This window comes from Pseudonaja textilis, chromosome 18 (genome assembly GCF_049901715.1).
Source record: "Pseudonaja textilis isolate UNSWEBS1 chromosome 18, rPseTex1.2, whole genome shotgun sequence".
NCBI classification, from domain to species: Eukaryota; Metazoa; Chordata; class Lepidosauria; order Squamata; family Elapidae; genus Pseudonaja; species Pseudonaja textilis.
This window is the reverse complement of record NC_142007.1, coordinates 7,926,142-7,945,004: the sequence shown is the minus strand read 5'-3', so window position 1 is coordinate 7,945,004 and position 18,863 is coordinate 7,926,142. Positions and strand designations below refer to the sequence as shown.

General features: G+C 49.6%; 2 protein-coding genes and 1 long non-coding RNA gene across 6 annotated transcripts in view; 2 read left to right on the top strand and 1 right to left on the bottom strand.

The window, feature by feature from the left end:
* Nucleotides 1–12,939, top strand: part of TMCO4 (transmembrane and coiled-coil domains 4) — a 31,154-nt gene extending 18,215 nt beyond the window's left edge. The window contains exons 10-14 of the mRNA XM_026721206.2: nucleotides 427–563; nucleotides 3,415–3,499; nucleotides 7,006–7,123; nucleotides 9,992–10,109; nucleotides 12,301–12,939. Coding sequence (XP_026576991.2) covers nucleotides 427–563; nucleotides 3,415–3,499; nucleotides 7,006–7,123; nucleotides 9,992–10,109; nucleotides 12,301–12,660 — 818 coding nt within the window. The 3' untranslated portion in view covers nucleotides 12,661–12,939. The remainder of the gene's footprint in view (nucleotides 1–426; nucleotides 564–3,414; nucleotides 3,500–7,005; nucleotides 7,124–9,991; nucleotides 10,110–12,300) is intronic.
* Nucleotides 1–18,863, bottom strand: part of LOC148124493 (G protein-coupled receptor family C group 6 member A-like) — a 393,462-nt gene that overhangs the window by 372,921 nt on the left and 1,678 nt on the right. The window lies entirely within an intron of this gene.
* LOC148124491 (uncharacterized) overlaps nucleotides 14,384–18,863 on the top strand; it is a 45,234-nt gene continuing 40,754 nt past the window's right edge. For 2 of the 4 annotated variants that reach the window (XR_015739815.1, XR_015739814.1), the window contains exon 1: nucleotides 14,385–17,455. This is a non-coding gene — a long non-coding RNA (uncharacterized LOC148124491). Of the gene's footprint in view, nucleotides 17,456–18,863 lie in introns of all 4 variants that reach the window. The other 2 variants (XR_015739813.1, XR_015739816.1) reach the window with 2 other exon arrangements.

The window sequence follows — 18,863 nt, the reverse complement described above, 5'->3', positions numbered from 1 at the left end:
ATGTACTTTAGGTTCAGACTGAATTTCTTCCCTTTAAAAACTGTTCTTGGGAGAATTTTTTCTCCAGCCGAGGATAACTGGACATTGGGGCCCAAGTTGGAGGCATTAAAGGGACTTTACCTGCTTTTGTGCTTTTGTGCCACGCCCCTTTGGGTCATCCCATATGGCTTCTTTTCATGAAACTAGACGTAGAGGGACCATCTCTTTCTTCTCCTGTTCAAGGATGAACCTGGTTCTCCCTTTACATCTCCGTTGCTAAGTGGACACAGTGGCTCTTTGCCCACCCTTCTCACCCCCAAGTGGGCTTAGTCCCTTGGGGATGATGGCAGCTGAAATCACACAGCTTCACAAGGCTACGTCGAGCTCCCCCAGGCCTTTCTCTGAATTTTTTTTTTCACCCATCCCATTGGCTCTGCCTCCTCCCAGGGATTGTGACGGCCCTCACCTGGCCTGCTTCGCTGCTGGCGGTGGCTGGTGTGATTGACAACCCCTGGGGTGTGTGTCTCCATCGCTCCACTGAGGTGGGAAAACACTTGGCGCAGATACTTCTCAGCCGGCGGCAGGTAAGCCAAAGAAAATCTGCCCCCCCCCCCACTCCAACCTGTTCTGACCAAGGCTTCCTGAGACTGTAATTAAGCACACGTTTAGTTAAAACAACTCTTATTTCAACGCTGGGAATTATGTTCATTCCCAACCCGTAATGAGTCCCAAACAGTCCCCCGAGATAAGCACCCACCTTTCTCTCCTTTGAATGGCTGCCAACAACTAAAGTGCCAAATGAACTGTAAAAAGCCAACCGAAGTACAAAGTCCTCACAGAGCTTCAGGTTTCAAACTAACCAGTATGAACAAAGTTGCTTCCTGCAAAGGCTCCTGTCCCTTTGCTCCTCCTTTATGTCTTATGGGAGGGCCAATCACCTCCAAGCCTTACTCCTTTTGTCTCAGCTGCTCTCGCCTTCTAGCAGCTCTGCGCACACGCACCCTGGGAACAGGCTCCCCTTACTCCTCGGCCTTGTTGCTGCCAGGCTCCGGAGTCAGCACCCCACTCCCGGATGGTCCTGGCCCCATCTCTGTATCGGACGCAGGACCCTTGTCCGAGTCCTCCCCAGACTCCCGGACAGGTCCCCGTTCTTCCCCACTGTCCAACTCTGCTGCTGTCTGCACAGGCTGCCGGCAAACCCCAACACAGCCTGGTTTAAACCTTACATGCTGGGGAATTCTGGGAGTTGAAGTCTACCCATCTTAAAGTAGCCAAGGCTGAGAAACACTCTTGCTTGACGGGGTTTCTTTAAAGGCATATATATCATCCACGTTAACCTCTTTTATGTGTTATTTCAGGAAAGGTGGCCATAACACAGACCCTGCCTTCCTGTTGGTAGAAAGGCACATGCCAGGCCTGAATCTGGCTAGATGGTGGATTGGTTTATATCCGGGGGTAAATCCGTGGTGAAATGCTACCGGTTCGGCCCCAAAGCTCCGAGGCGAAAGAAGCGAAGAGCGCAGGATTGGCCCTCTCACCCGCCACCTGCGCTTTTCTTCATCCTCTCAGCAGATTGGCGCGGCAGAGACTCAGCTGGTGCTCGGAAAGCTGCACATACACACACACACACACGCGCAAAGTGCACGATTACCAAACCGGCAGGGAAGCTGGTAGAATCCCACCACTGGTATGAATCCATGTGAAACTCCCAGGCACTTAACGGGGGCGGCTTCCAAGTCAGAAATTGGCTTCCAAGGAAAATCACGCCCTGGCACAAGAAATAATTATCAGGGGGTTAATTTCATCAGCAAGCAGCCAATTTGACCCCCTCTTGTCTGACACCCTTGGGAGCTGAAGCGGGGGGAACTGGATTCATGTGAACAACCCAGGTGTAAACCAATCCACCATCTAACCAAATCCAGGCTTGGCAGCAGATTCTCCTTCCAAAGCCAGAGGATTCCCAGTAAGGAGGGTGTTGAGATGCAGCTCCCCCCACCTGCCCTATTATTCTCCCCCCCCTCACTGCTACCATGGGTGGAAAAATAAAAAACTCGACTAGGAAAAGGACTGCCTCGTTTCAGAAAGCCTGAAAGCAAATAAGCCTCTTCTCGGCCTCTAGTCCTCGCTTTTATCTGGCAGCCATCTTGCCACAGGGTATTTCCTGGAGGCCGTCTCCCAAAATGAGGACTAGAAACATGATAGCTCAGGGGTTGTCAAACTCGGTTTCAGAGTTGTGTTTTATCTCGGGGAAGGGGGGGTGTGTATCGCCGGGGTGAGCATGGCCAGCTCGATGTCACTCATGTCAGGGAGGCACCTGCCAAGGGCTGAGGCAGGACTTCCCTCAGACCCTCCCCCTCTCATTATAATTATCCCTTCCTTCCTTCCTTCCTTCCTTCCCTTCTTTCTTTCTTTCTTTCTTTCTTTCTTTCTTTCTTTCTTTCTTTCTTTCTTTCTTTCTTTCTTTCTTTCTTCTTTTCTTCCTTCTTCCTTCTTCCTTCCTTCCTTCCTTCCTTCCCTTCCTTCCTTCCTTCCTTCCTTCCTTCCTTCCTTCCTTCCTTCCCTTCCTTCCTTCTTTCTTTCTTTCTTTCTTTCTTTCTTTCTTTCTTTCTTTCTTTCTTTCTTTCTTTCTTTCTTTCTTTCTTCTTCCTTCCCATCTTTCCTTCTTTTTCCTGCCTTTGATTTGTATGTTTCCTAGTATGATTCGATTGCTTATTGTACTCTATGACTATATTCTATTTACTATATACCCTACGACTATCATTAAGTGTTGTACCTTATGACTCTTGACAAATGTATCTTTACTTTTATGGACACTGAGAGCATTTGCACCAAGACAAATCCCTTGTGTGTCCAATCACACTTGGCCAATAAAGAATCCTATCCTATCCCATCCCATCCTAATTCTAATTCTTTTCCATTCCATTCCATATTTTCTGTTCTATTCTATCCTATCTTATTCAGTTCTAATTCTATTCTTATTCTATTCTATCTTGGCTCTCTTCCCATCTCTTCTTTTTCTTTGCCTTTCCTCTTTCCCTTTCTCCTTTCCTGTCTCTTCTTGCAAGCTCCAATGTAAAAGGGGAAATATTTCTCCTTTTGTTTTTAGTTGGTTCTGATAGGCCTTCTGCCAGCAAAAGCCGAGCTGGGGTGGCCTGCACACTCCCACGCGCCCCATTCTCAGCCCTCTGCCAGAGGAAACCGAGCCCCGAGTGCCGCATGGCTCTCCGAGTTCCCTTGTCACTGCCAGAGGCACCGCGGGCCGGTCCTTTGCTCTTTTCAGAGCAGGCCCCTTGCAGAATGGATCCGGCCCCCACGAGCCTCGAGGTTGACACTTGACAGCTGTTCGTTTGCTTATTTGTGTCGGATTTCTGTTTTTGAAACCAAACAAAACAAGGGGCCTCTTCTCATTTTTTTCTCCTGTCCCCCCTCTTGTAGGGCAAGCGGCCGGTGACCCTGGTTGGCTTCAGTCTTGGCGCCAGAGTGATCTACTTCTGCCTGCAGGAGATGGCCAAGGAGAAAGGTAGGATAGCAGCCCCCCCACTTCCAGTTTTGGGGTTCCTGCTTTGAAGCTGACCCCCCGCCCCCCGGCAACTTCTCGATGCGGACGACCAAACCGATGTGAGCTTGCTGAGCTCCAATCTCCCCAGCAACAGTTTTCGTTCATCCCACGAACTTCCTCTCCAGCCTGTTCTCTTTCCCTTAAAATATCCTCAGTCTTGACCCACCATCTGTCATCCTTACAGACGGAGATCCAGGTATTAACGATGCCTCCCGCTCCCACGACACCCCGCTCTTCCCCGTGGCTGGCAAAAAAAGGGAAGGAATTAAATCCTGACAGTTGCTTGAGAGATGCAGCGGGTGCTGTGGAAAAGTCAGAGGTGGTCCAGCCTTCGGGCTTCTTGCAAATAATAAAACGGAATGGAATGGAATAGAAAATATAAAATAGAGAATAGAGAATAGAATATAGAACCAAGAACAGAACAGAACAGAATATAGAATAGAATGTAGAATAGAACGTAGAATGTAGAATAGAATATAGAATAGAATAGAAAATATGAAATGGAATGAAGAAGAATAGAATAGAGTTTTGAATTGAATTCTTTATTGGCCAAGAGAGATACACAAGCAATTTGTCTTTGGTGCATACGTTCTCAGTGTACATAAAGTAAAAGATACATTTATCAAGAATCATAAGGTTCAACACTTAACGATAGTCACAGGGTTATATAGCCATAGTAAATAGAATATAGTCATAGAGTAAAAATAAGCAATCAAATTATACCAGGAAACAGTCAATATAAATTGTAAGGATACAAGCGACAAAGTTACCGTCATGCAGTTACGAGTGGGAGGGGATGGGATAAGGAGTGGTGAGAAGGTTAATAGTCATAGTAGTGCAGCCTTTGTAAATAGTTGGACAATGTTGAAGGAATTGTTTGTTTAGCAGAGTGATGGCATTCGGGAAAAAACTGTCCTTGTGTCTAGTTGTTCTGGTGTGCAGGGCTCTATAGCGTCCTTTTGAGGGTAGGAGTTGAAACAGTTTATGTCCAGGATTTGAGGGGTCTCTAGATATTTTCACAGCCCTCTTTTTGACTTGTGCGGTATACAGGTCCTCGATGGAAGGCAGGTTGGTAGCAGTTGTTTTTTCTGCAGTCCTAACTAACTTCTGAAGTCTGTGTCTGTCCTGTTGGGATGCAGAGCCAAACCAGACAGTTATAGAGGTGCAGATGACAGACTCAATAATTCTCCATCTTGCCTAACTAAAATATATCGCCATTGCAATGTCTGACTTCATTTTTCTCCTGCCGAGGAAGGGAGATTTATGGATCAGGTCTGCAGGAGGCAGTTTTCCTCCAGAAGATTTCAGAGAGAGAGAGAGAGAGAATTTGGCTCTGCATTGCTCGAGGTTTCTAACCCTGGATTGTTGCCTTGGTAGCCAGTTCTCCTCTCTCTCTGCCAGAGAATTATCTTTCCCATCCCAACAGTTACCGTCATGGTTCCAGGACAATTCATTGCAGCTTTTTGAGATTCCAGGATCGTTGCAACGTGTGTGGCCTACAAATTCTGAGTTGAATCTCTTTGAGTTCTGTTTCCGTCATTCTTAAAGGCAGACGCTTCCTCCAGTGGGAAGGAAGCTGAGCACAACGGCAAATGAAAAATAATCACAAAACAGAAAACCCAAACCAAAAAGCCAACCAAAAGAAATACGGAAAACAGCAGAAATTAGTTGCTTATAAGTTTCCACACAGCCAGGATTAGTGTTCTGTCTTATGGCACCTGGCAATAAATTATTTTATTTGGTTATTTGGGACTTTCTTTTTAGTTTCGTCTTTTTATTTTTGTTTGGCTGGGTAGCTGTGGTATAGGTAGTCCTCAACTTACAACAGTTTTTCCAGTGACTGTTCAAAGTTACGACAGCATTGAAGAAAGTGCTTAGGATCATTTTTCCATGTGTCGACTTCTAAAACATTCCTATGCCTGTTTTAGTAGTTGCCATAAAAAGGGGGGGAAAGCGAAAGTACATTGCAACTCTTCTCTTTAAAGGTAGTAACTAAACTACCAGAGCTTTTGCCAGCAAATATGTTTAATTGGAGAAGGTGATTGATAACACCCAGCCCGTGAAGGTGCTCAATTGGAGAATCTGGTTTATGAGACACCTGGGGGCGGAAACAGAGTCACAGAGGATTGTAAATTACCTATGCCAGAGTTGGCTTCATACAGGGCAGTGCCACTATGTCGTCTCTAATGAATCCTTTGAAAGTTTTTTGAAGTTTGGCTCGAGAATCATGATTTAATTAGAGTGACTGCTGGAATCCTGACACCTTGCTTACAACCGTCGCAACATCTGACACTTGTTCCTATTTATGACGGTCGCTGTGTCCCAGAGTCTGCGACTTTCTGATGAGCAAAGTTGGCGGGGAAGCCAGATTCATTTAACGACACGGGCACTAATTTTAGACCACTGCAGCAATTTACTTAGCAACTGTGGCAGGAAAGATCGTAAAATGGGGAGAAAGTCACCCCCCAACCAGCGTCTTACTTAAGAACAGAAATCTTGGGATCAACTGTGGCCGGAAACTGAGGACGGCCTGCGATGACGTGAAAAGAAAGCAACCGATTCTATTTTAAGACGGTCGATCCCCGATCCCAACTCAGCTTCAGTGGATCAATCTGGATTGTCTTCCCAAGGAAGGACAATAGGGAGAAGAGGAAGGGATCCTGCCTTTCTAGTGGTTTTTAGACCTCAGGCTTTCCTCCGAAGGGGCGGGCCTGGATCCCTGCAGGAGGATCAGAAGCTCAACGGGTTCCTTCGGGATTCAAAAATCCCAGCAACCGGTTCGCTACCTGGTTCCTGGGTGGGCGTGGCCTAACAGAACTTCCGGGAAGGCCATTTTTTGCCTTCTCCAGAGTCCGGAGGCTTCCCTCGGGCCTCTGGGAGGGAAAAAACGGCCTCCCCCAGGTTCTAGAGGCCTTCCAGAAGCCGGAAACAGGCCCGTGTCAGGGCTCCAATCACTCCCATTCAAATCACTAGTCTCTAGCCGCATCTTTCAGAGTAAAAAAAAAAATTGATTTATTAGGAGTTGACATGTCGGCGTTTCCTGGTTGCAGCCGACACTAAGATACATTCATCTTACCCTTGACCCTGGTCTTCCCGCCACCCCGTGGATGTATATTCTCCAATGAGACACATCCATAGCCATCTCCAGTAATAATCTTGCGCACCAACAGCTTCGGCTGCCTAGCATTTATCTGAGGCATTTAAGGAATGCACTGCTTTCCCCCACTCCCTTTCTGCTGGCAACAAAAAAGACTGATGGAATACTTCCAGAAGGCCTATTTTCCGCCCTTCCCAGAGCCTCTGCGCAGACCCTGCAGTCACCTGCATCCCAAAACGGTGGGCCGGTCGGTTCAACTACTGGTTCGGCAAACCAGATGCAAACTTAACATCCGGTTCATCCGGAACCAGTCTGAACCGGCTGAATCCCACCCCTGCACGGGGCTGACCTTGGTGTGGGTCTCTTTCAGATTGCGAAGGGATCGTTGAAGACGTGGTGCTGCTGGGGGCCCCGGTAGACGGCGATCCCAAATCCTGGAAACAGATCACCAAAGTCATTTCAGGCAGGATCATCAATGGCTTCTGCAGGTATTGTTGATCCCAACAGTGGAGCAGACACACAAGCACGTTTTCTTTTCTTTTTTTCTGTTTTCCTCTCACAGGAAGTTTCCTAATTTCCATGAAAATTGGCTTTTCAAATGTTGATCCTCCACTGTGACTTTACCTCTCACCCAGGAGATAGCCGCGGGCTTTAGGCTGATGATAGAATAGGAATAGGAATAGAAATTAGAATAAGAACAGAACAGAATAGATATTGGAATGAAGGAATAGAATAGAATAGAATAGAACAGAACAGAACAGAACAGAACAGAACAGAACAGAACAGAACAGAACAGAACAGAACAGAAAAAAAGAATAGGAAAAAATAGAATAGGAGAAAGATAGTAGAATAGAATAGGTATAAACAATAGAATAGAATAGAGAGTAGGAATAGAATAGGAATGGAATGGAATAGAAATAGGGAATGGAATGGAATAACAAATAGAAAATAGAATAGAATACAGTATAGAATGGAATAGAGTAATGAAAGAATAGGAATAGAATAGAATATAGAACAACAGAACAAAATAATTATAGAATAAGAATAGAATAAGAAAAAAGAATAGGAAAAAAATAGAATAGAAGAAAGTAGAATAGAATAGGAAAAAAGAATAGAATAGAATAGGTATAAACAATAGAATAGAATAGAGAGTAGGAATAGAATAGGAATGGAATGGTATAGAAATAGGGAATGGAATGGAATAACAAATAGAAAATAGAATAGAATACAGTATAGAATGGAATAGAGTAATGAAAGAATAGGAATAGAATAGAATATAGAATAGAACAGAACAGAACAAAATAATTATAGAATAATAATAGAATAAGAAAAAAGAATAGGAAAAAAGTAGAATAGAAGAAAGTAGAATAGAATAGAATAGGTATAAACAATAGAATAGAATAGAAAGTAGGAATAGAATAGGAATGGAATGGTATAGAAATAGGGAATGGAATGGAATAACAAATAGAAAATAGAATAGAATACAATATAGAATGGAATAGAATAGAAGGAGGGGAGAAGGAAGGAATAGAATAGAACAGAACAGAACAGAATAGAATAGGATAGTTGGAAGGGACCTTAGAGGCCTTCCAGTCCAACCCCTGCTCAGGCAGGAAACCCTATATACCATTTCAGACAGTTCAAACGGTTATCCAACATCTTTTAAAAACCTTGCAGTGTTGGAGCATTTGCAACTTCTGATGGAAAGTTGTTCCACTGATTAATTGTTCTTACTCTCGGGACATTTCTCCTTAGTTCTAGGCTGCTTCTTTCCTTGATTAGTTTCCACCCATGTCCTGAAAGGAGATCTCTTTGGTTGGATTTAATATTGGGAAGATTAAATTTAGGTGTCCTCATGTCCCCCCCCCCTTCCCCCCTCCCCCAGTTAATCTATATCCCAAAGCAGTGGTCCATAACCTTTACAGCTGGGCCTGGCTAGTCTAGTGAAGAGAAGAACCAGGGGCGACAGGAAAGCAGCCTTCCAATATTTGAGGGGCTGCCCCAGAGAGGAGGAGGAAGGGGTCAAGCTATTCTCCAAGGCACCTGAAGGCCAGACAAGGAATAACAATGGATGGAAACTGACCGAGGAGAGATTCAACCTGGAAATAAGGAGGAATTTTCTGAGAGAATAACCAACCCATGGAACAGAAGTTTCCTTCGGAAGTTGTGGGAGGTTCATCCCTGGAACCTTTCAAGAAGAGACTGGACTGCCCTCTGTCAGAAATGGTGTAGGGTCTCCTGCTTGGGTGAGGGGGTTGGACTAAATGACCTACAAGGCCTCTTCCAACTCTGTTAATCAGCTTGGCGGCCTGGGGAGGGGAACTGGCCCATGCTGCCCGCGCCTGTTGAGCTGTGTGTGCATACATGGAAGTCTGCCCACTCCTCGCACAAGTCGGGCTGTATGCGCGTGTCCACCGGCCAGCCGCTTGCGTGACCCAGTTCTGAACGGGCCACATCCCGGTCATGGACCGCAGCCCACAGATTGGGGGACCTCTGTCCCGAAATATAGGAACTGCTTGCACAATGACAGTTAACCTGTTTGCAGATGACTGGCGAGATAGAATCAGGAAGGCTCTGGGATTTAAAATCTCCTTTGTGGCCAGTCTTGGGTGAATGGAGAGAGAACTGTGGCCTACTGCCATTTCAGCAGATTGCATCTTCGGCCCATCCTGGGCTCTGGCTGGTAGCCTCTCCATTGTTAAAGATGTCAGTCCCATGTCCCACACGTGTTCTCCAGACTCTAGCTAACACGTGAATCCAGCCTCATTCCACTGTTCTGACCAAGGCTTAGTCCACATGCTTAGTCCAAACAACTCTTGTTTTATTTCAACGCTGGGAATTATGTGCCTTCCCAGCCTGTAATGAGTCCCAAACAGTCCCCTGAGATAAGCACCCACCTTTCTCTTCTTTGAATGGCTGCCAACAACTAGAGTGTCAAATGAATTATAAAAAAAACAACTGAAGTATAAAGTCCACACAGAGCTTCAAGGTTTAATCCGAACAGAGCGAATGACTTTGCTTCCTGCAAAGGTTTCTCTCCCTTTGCCTGTCCTTTATACCTTATGGCAGGGGCAATCATCTCCTAGCCTTACTCCCGAGTCGTCCCTTTTGTCTCAGCTGCTCTCACCTTCTAGCAGCTCTGTGCACACACGCGCTGGGAACAGGCTCCCCTTGCTAATCTCCCTCACCGCTGCCAGACTCTGAAGGCTCGGAGGCAGCGCCCCACTCCCAGACGGTCCTGGCCCCATCTCTCCATCGGATGCAGGACCCTCGTCCCCCCTGTCCGATTCCGCTGCCGTCTGCACAGGCTGCCAGAGAAGCACAAGGTCCCCCCTGTCTCGTTCTTCCTCCACCAGGGGAGACTGGCTGTTGAGGTTCGTCTACCGCACCGCGTCCATTCAGCTGAACGTCGCAGGGCTTCAGCCCGTCTGCCTGGATGACCGCCGGATGGTGAATGTGGATCTGTCTTCCATTGTAAGTCATGGGGAAGCAAACTGTGGAGATCTGGCAAGGTTCAGAGGTCGGCAAAGGGGCGATCCGTGGTTTTGAAGAGATGCAAGGATTTTTTTTTTTTTTTTTTTTAGGTGGTCTGAATACAGCCATGAAACCGTGTTTCTCAGCCTTAGCGGCTTTTGAGATGTGTGGACTTCAACTCCCAGAATTCCAGAATTCTGGGAGTTGAAGTCCGCACATCTTATGGCAGTGAGAAAACATTTATTTTCCCCTGTGTCAGTTCACCCAGAATGTGATTCCCAGAAGCTAAATGTCTATGGAGAGTCTCAATCGGGTCATGGTTGTCCCGACGGAGATTTTTTCCCCCCAAGAGGCAACTGGGCTTTCTGGTTTTTCCTTAAAGACGTTTCGCTTCTCATCCCAGAAGCTTCTTCAGCTCTGACTGGATGGTGGGGAATAGAAGGATTGATACTCCTTGCAGGCAGCTGGTCATTTGCCTCCTTTTAAAGGGTCCTTGAGGCCACTTGGAGGTTTATCTGTGTCTTCAGGGTCACCCAAGTGGTGCAAATGGATGTGGAGCCGCCTTGGAACCGTTGAAAGAAGCTGCGTTGTAGAAGGCTCCCCATCCATTTGCACCACTCGGGTGATTCTGAGGACTCACAGAGGCCTCAACGGCTCTCTAAAAAGGATGCAAACGACCAGCTGTCTTCAAGGAATATAAACCCTTCCCTTCCCCGCCACCATCCAGTCAGAGCTGAAGAAGCTTCCGGGAGGAGAAGCGAAACGACTTCCGAGAAAAAAAAACAGAAAGGGGGGTTTGGCAGCAGAAACGACGGGTGTGTGTGTGTGTCTTGCACTGCACATTTGGTGAGTTGTTGGCCTCTAGGGATGCCTCGGGTTCCTCTGGGCCAAACGGTGCCTTTATCCTCTCTCCCCTCCCGCGTTATTTCTGAAGGATTGTGGGGCTAAGCCACGATTGATTTCAGGGCCATCTGCTTTCTTCGCCACCCTTTGAGCTCCCGGCTGGCATCAGGAGATCGGAGCAGCATTAGGTGGTGGGGCTTCGACAGGTTTTTTAATTAACGCTCCAGCCTTGCTAAAAATGAAAAGAAAACAGTGGAAGGCAAGAGAATTGTCTGTCGCGGCAGATTGGCCGCTAAAGCCGAGGATCAGGGGAGCCCAAACCCTTTTTGACATTTCGGGACAAATATGGGCATCTCCAGGTGCCAGGGAGCTTCCAGCCCCTCCTTTTTGCACATGGCCGAGGGGGTTCAACCGAGGCGTGTTAAATACGGGACTTAAGTGGAGCCTCCATGAATAGGGGTAGCATATCCCTGTATTCTGGGGAGAGAGAGAGAGAGAGAGAGAGAGAAACTGCCCATCGTCCACATTCGGAACCGTCCCACCAGGATGCGTGACAAAATGTCTTTCGGCAGCGTTGTGGGTGAGGGGCTCAGTTAATTTTAATTACAGTTGTGGAAAAAAAAAAACAGGAATGAATCAACCCATTTGGATCCAACGTAGCCCGAAATGTTGTGGATGAAGTTTAACCTGATTTGATCCATCGGTACCGAAGGGTTGATCAAACAGAACAGATTTAGGTTGCCCTACCTGATCTTTTCCGTCAAGTCTGGCGGCAGAGATCATTCACTTTGCAAGTTGAGCTTTTGGGGAACCAGTGCTCCCCCTCAAGTAAGAGGTCACCGGATGTGTGGCTGGGCCCAGGGGTCCCTTTGAAGGGGGAGGAGTGTCTGTGTTGTGGCCTGTGTTGGCCCCTCCAGCAGCCAAATCAGAGGAGGAGGAGGAGGCACGGGAGTCCATCAGGGCAACCTGGAAGCCCCAAGGGGGAAGAGAGAATGGAGAGAAAGAGAGAGAGAGGGAAGGAGGGGTGGAGCCTGGGCCATCCGTCAGCCCTCAGATGGAGGACCAACAACCCCCAGGTCTGGAGGTGGCTGATGAGGAAGAGGAGGAACAGCTGAGTCCGGTGCCTGACACAGGGATGCTCAGAAGGCAGAGGAGAGGAGGGCACTGGAAATCTATGGGCCGGTCCTTGGGATGGAAGAGCCGCCGCTGCTAGTGAAGCCCCACCCTAGCTTTTAGCCTTCCTAATAAAAGAATCTGAGTTAATTTCCGAGGGTTTGGGGAGCCGGCTCAGGACCGTCTGCTTCTGCCCTGAGGAGGGTCTGACCCTCGGCTTTGGTTTCCCCCGCAGGTGAACGGCCACCTGGACTACATGAAGCAGATGGACGCCATCCTGAAGGCCGTGGGGCTCAAAACGAGGCCAGGCCTGCAAGAACAAGGGGGCCTCCTGGCCGGGCCTCCTCCCCCCAGCGAGGAGGAGAAGCAGGGGGTGGCTCCAGACGGCGCAGCCTCTGAGGGGCCCAGTGGACTCGGCAGGCCTGGAACGGGTGGACCCAAGGAGGGGGAAGGCCTCAACGGCAATGAAGACTCTTGGTGCTGGGCGCCGGTCTCCACTCCCGGACAGGAATGCGAAGTTTCTCCAGCAAGGGCCTCCCAAAAGGAAGATCCTCCTGAAATTCACTCCTCTTCCTCCTCTTCCTCTCCCTCTTGATATCCCCCAAGTCTTCCTTGCAGACCTCGGGGTGCCCAGGCATGGGGGGGCAGACCTGTTTTGCCCAGGGGTGCTCAGGAAAAACGGTGCCATTTTGCCCTTGGTCTCAAGGCAGGTGGAGGGGCCCCGTCGGCACCCTTTTTTTTCTTCCGGCGCCTGGCATCATGCCCCTGAACATGGAGGCTCTGTTGATGGCCACCCCGCCTCTGGCTGCGCCAAAAGCAGGCGCTGCGGAAACCTCTGCTCTGCGGGTCCCCGACTACAGCGCCCATTCTCCACTGGCAGTGGTGGCTTTGTAGTCCAATGGTGTCCCGGCAGGGGGGAGGGGAAGTGAATCTCAGGAGGAATGCCCTCCTCCCCAGGGGTAGGATTCCAACTTTTTTAAACTACTAGTTCCGTGGGCGTGGCCAAGGGGTCATGTGACTGGGTGGGCGTGGCTGTGGTGGTCCCCCCCTTTTAAACTACTAGTTCTGTGGGCGTGGCCAAGGGGTCATGTGACTGGGTGGGCGTGGCTGTGGTGGTCCCCCTTTTAAACTACTAGTTCCGTGGGCGTGGCCAAGGGGTCATGTGACTGGGTGGGCGTGGCTGTGGCCCCCCTTTAACTACTAGTTCTGTGGGAGTGGCCAGGTGGTCATGTGACTGGGGGGCGTGGTGGTTCCCCTTAAACTACTAGTTCCAGGGCATGGCCAAGGGGTCATGTGACTGGGTGGGCGTGGCTGTAGTGGTTCCCCTTTAAACTACTAGTTCCAGGGCGTGGCCAAGGGGTCATGTGACTGGGTGGGCGTGGCTGTGGTGGTCCCCCCTTTTAAACTACTAGTTCTGTGGGCGTGGCCAAGGGGTCATGTGACTGGGTGGGCGTGGCTGTGGTGGTCCCCCTTTTAAACTACTAGTTCTGTGGGCCAAGGGGTCATGTGACTGGGTGGGCGTGGCTGTGGTGGTCCCCCTTTTAAACTACTAGTTCTGTGGGCGTGGCCAAGGGGTCATGTGACTGGGTGGGCGTGGCTGTGGTGGTCCCCCTTTTAAACTACTAGTTCTGTGGGCGTGGCCAAGGGGTCATGTGACTGGGTGGGCGTGGCTGTGGTGGTCCCCCTTTAAACTACTAGTTCTGTGGGCGTGGCCAAGGGGTCATGTGACTGGGTGGGCGTGGCTGTGGTGGTTTTTAAACTTCTAGTTCTGTGGGCGTGGCCAAGGGGTCATGTGACCGCTGTGGTAGTTTAAACTACTAGTTCCGTGGCGTGGCCAAGGGGTCATGTGACTGGGTGGGCGTGGCTGTGGTGGTCCCCCCTTTTAAACTACTAGTTCTGTGGGCGTGGCCAAGGGGTCATGTGACTGGGTGGGCGTGGCTGTGGTGGTTCCCCCTTTTAAACTACTAGTTCAGGGGCGTGGCCAAGGGGTCATGTGACTGGGTGGGCGTGGCTGTGGTGGTCCCCCCTTTTAAACTACTAGTTCCGTGGGCGTGGCCAAGGGTCATGTGACTGGGTGGGCGTGTCTGTGGTGGTTTTTTTCTCTTTTTTTAACCGCTAGTTTGGTGGGTGTGGCCAAGGGTCATGTGACTGGGTGGGCGTGGCTGTGGTGGTCCCCCCTTTTAAACTACTAGTTCTGTGGGCATGGCCAAGGGGTCATGTGACTGGGTGGGCGTGGCTGTGGTGGTTCCCCCTTTTAAACTACTAGTTCCAGGGCGTGGCCAAGGGTCATGTGTCTGGGTGGGCGTGGCTGTGGTGGTCCCCCCTTTTAAACTACTAGTTCGTGGGCGTGGCCAAGGGGTCATGTGACTGGGTGGGCGTGTCTGTGGTGGTTTTTTTCTTCTTTTTTTAACCGCTAGTTTCGTGGGTGTGGCCAAGGGGTCATGTGACTGGGTGGGCGTGTCTGTGGTGGTTTTTTTCTTTTGCAGCGCCCCCCACCCTCCCCCCCGGTGCCCCCCCTACTGGGTTTCATGGAGCAAAAACGGGGTGCGGGGCGGCTGCACAGCACACACACACACACACCAACACCCCGTGCCCTGTTGTTTTGCCCACTGCACCCCAGAGGTGCCTCCTGGCGAGGTCAGTACAGGAGCAAGCGGGGGGAGGGGGAATCCGCTGGGCTGCACGATTTAGATCAGCTAGAAAGCAAGACCCGCGATGCTCTCCTGCTTTCTAGCCGATCTAAATCGCAGGAGCGCAGCTGATCGTCGGAAAAACTGGCTGGGCGGAACCGGTAGCATTGTTTTGGGTTTTTTTTTACTACTGGTTCTGCTGAACCGGGGCAAACCGGTAGAATACCACCGTTACTGCTCCCCTACACACACACACACACACACACACACACACACACACACACACACAGAGCATGGTGCTGTTTAGCAAGATTAGCAAGATCAGGTTAAGGAGAGCCGAGCCAGACGGCGAGGAAGGAGCATCTCTGGATTTAGGAGCCCTTGGATCCCTGGACCAGCCCCCTTCCCAAGGCCTGGGGAGCAGAGCCGAGCCAAGGAAAGGTAGCCTGCTTCTGAAGAGGGAGGCTCTATTGCGGAAGTTTCCAAATAGCTATCTATCGTGCTGCTATAGCTGGCTGGAGAATTCTGGGAGTTGGAAGTCCGCCAGTCTTAAAAGTGGCCACGTTTGGGGAGTCCCTTGCTCTATTGCATGCACACAAACACACACAAGGCAGGGAAGGGTCTCTTTTTGAGGGCACCCCTGAAGAATTTAGATGCCCTCCCCCAGTTTGGAAATCAGAAGGCCAGAGCCCTTCGCTCGTCCGCTGTTAAACATGGGGGCCGTTTTAATTGAGCAATTCAATTGCTTCCCTTGTGTCTTCTAGCCCTTGACTGAAAGGAGGCACCCCAATCTCCATACACCAATAGTCCCCCTGGGAAAAGGGGTCTTCGGCTGTCCCTGGGAAGGAAAGACGCTCGGGCACAATAACTCAAAAAAAAAATTGGCCCCCGGAAGGAATGTCCGGCTGGCCTTTTTGCTGCTGCTGGGGTGTCCTAATCCAGCGGTTCCCCAGCTGTTAATTTTCATTTCTGTCTTTTTTTAGGGTTTGAATTGTGTTAGCCCAGGGGCGGCTAATGTTTTTGGGCTCCTGTGCCAAAAATTGTGCATGCACCAGCACTCAGAATGCAATGCATGCCCCCCTCTCCACGCCCCCAGCGCATGCACGTGCAATTCCCCCCCCCGCCGTCACCTTACCTGCACTGCGCCTCACAGCTGATTTTTGGGGTGGTTTGAGGCCTTTTTTTGGCTTCCCAGAGGCCTGGAAAAAGCCTCTGCAAGGCTTTTCAGGATGAATTATAGGCCCGTTTTGTCACTTCCTGTAATACCGGAAGTGACAAAATGGACCTGTAATTCGGCCTGAGAAGCCTTGAAGAGGTTTTTTTCCAAGCCTCTGGGAGGCCGGAAAAGGCCTCCACCAAGCAAAAAACATCAGCTGTGAGGGTCGGCACGCATGCACAGTGAAGTAAGTTTGCCTGCGTCTTACGTGCCAGCGGAAAAGTCTTACATGCCACTTCCTTGCCTTCCTCCCTTGAACCTTCCTTGCCACGGCCACTAAAGCGACTCACCGCAGTTCTTAAGTTGGTCACATGGTTGTTAAGTGAATCGGGCTTCTCCGTGGACCTTGTCAGGAGGCCGCAAAAAGGGACACAACACTGACCTCAGGGACAATGCGACAGTCATAAATGTGAATCAGTTGCCAAAGGGTGTGAATTTTGATCATGTGGCCATGGATGGATACCGCAACGGTGTAAGTGTGGAAAAAAATGGTCACAACTCACTGTTTTCCTTGCTGTTAACTTTGGTCACTAAACAAGCTATTGTAAGACGACTACATGCGAGAGTAATAACAATACTGAGACTTTCAAGAAGAGACTGGACTGCCATTTGTCAGGAATGGTGTAGGGTCTTCTGCTTAGGCAGGGGGGTTGGTCTAGATGGCCTACAAGGTCCCTTCCAACTCTGATTATCTGTACTGAGTCACCTTAGATCTCTTTGCCAGTTGCTATGGCTGTTAGCGACCACAAGAGGGCAGACTAGACTCCCTGGCCTTCCCCAGCCACCCTGCCCTTTTGGAGATATTAATTTGTAATTTTTATCTCTCGTATTATTGCATTTCTAAGTCCCTGGATGTTCTAAGTCTTCATCCAAGCAGAGAGGTAAAATTAAGAATAAGCGACCCAGGAAAGGCTGCCTTTGCGTGCTGGTTGTTTCCGGCTCTAGCCGGGGCGCTGCTCATCTCCGTCACAAAGCCGAAGAGCCAGCGCTGTCCGAAGACGTCTCCGCGGTCATGGCTGGCAGGACTAAACGCCTTTGAAGGTGCACGGAGCATCGCTGGTCCCTTCCCACCAAAGGGGACCCCATTTTTCTACTTGCTTTTTTTTTTTTTACGTGCTTTCGAACTCAGTTGGCAGAAGCTGAGACCAGTAACGGGAGCTCACTCCGTGACGTGGCGCTAGGGATTCGAACCGCCGAACTGCCGACCTTTCTGATCGACGAGCTCAGCGTCTTAGCCCCTGAGCCACCCTCTGTCCCTTTGCCAAGCATCCCATAGCTAAAATATGTCCACAGGAGGGCCGGCTCAGCTGGCCTTTGCTGTCAGGTTTAAGTTTAATTTGGACTTTCCATATCCTCTTCCCTTTTTTTCCCTTTTTTCTTTTTTTTAAACATTTTATTAGGTCCCTTGGGGGCTGCTCAGAGTAGAGAGGGCCCCGCTGGCGGTAGCAGGAGTAACAATCACAAGACAAAGTGGACGTTTTTCTTGCCATTCGGTGGAACTGACTTATTTTCCGCAGCCGAGGGAGCAGGAGAGAGGACAACAGGTGGGCATCGCGAGGGACAAATCTCTTTGACATGTTCAATTAGTACGGAAGACTTGTCGAAAGGCAGCCAGGTAAAAGGGGAGACCCCGCTTTGCCCTGTTTAAAACCCCGATCGTCTTCCAGGTAAGTCAGTGGTGGGATTCAAACATTTTTTTACTAGCGGTTCTGGTGGACGTGGCTTGGTGGGCGTGGCAGGGGAAGTATATACTGCAAAATCCTCATTCCCTCCCCACCCCACTAACCTGCTTTCCAGCTCCCTTCTCCTGGGCAGGGCAACCCAAGGAGACCCAGCCGATCAGCTGGGACTCGATGGGAGGCAGAGAAGAGATGGGGTTGGTGGGGCCAGTCAGAGATGGGATTGGCCGGTTCTCCGAACAACTCAAAATTTCCGCTAACCGGTTCTCCAGAACCGGTCAGAACCAGCTGAAGACCACCTCTGATTTAAGTTGTGTGGGGCACATTAAGGTCACAAGCTGGACTCCACCTTATTTGGGGTTCAGTAGTGGGCAGGTGTTAAATTTCCACCCACCAGGCTTAGCAAGTCCTTAACTGCCCTGTAACAACAAGGACCACAACAGCGTGACCAAGCAATTGGACCCCAATTCCTTCCACCCTGCAGTCAGATGTAGCTCAGGTAGGCTGGGGATAATAGGCTTGTGAAAGATGCAGACAGCTGGGTCCTTTCATGTTAGACACAGCAGGTTTCCCCTAGCCAAAAAGGGCTGCAATAAAATCGTCACTCAAGACTGGCGAGGGGAAATATTGCACATCGTTGGGATTTCAGCTGTATTTTTAAAAAACGGAGACTGGGATTAAACGGCGCACAGGTGAAGCAATTGCAGATTACCCTAGTTTGCTTGGTCGCTAATCCCAGCTCAGGAAAAAACTAGTGAAAGCCTGTTCGGCGCTGCGTGCAAGGCAGAAAATGGGGCTCTGGTTTTGGGGAATCTGTAGGTCAAGAGAGGGGATGGGTGCAACTGCAGGAGGTAAAAATATATGCTTATTTTGTGCACACGTACGTTTATTTGGCTGTGTTCTGCAACCATGTACAAACCGGGGGAGGGGTGGGAGTGGATCACGCTAGAAGCCATCCAAGTTGCTGAGCTGAGGAAAACAAAATCTTCGAAGATCTGAAGGAGGGAGAAAATGTCTCCGGGTGAAAGGAAGGACATTTGTGATGACCCAAAGGGGCGCGGCACAAAGGCAACACAGTCAGATAATCAATAGGAGTCCCTTTATTATCTCCAGCTTTGCCCCCAATGTCCAAATTACCCTTGGCTGGAGAAAAACTCTCCCAGACTTTGACTGTAGGAAATTCAGTCCAAAACAAGGTACACGCAAACTGTAACTTAAAATCCAAACAAACCAAACTGAAGCAACTAGTTTGGCAGTGCAGGAGCAGGAATTC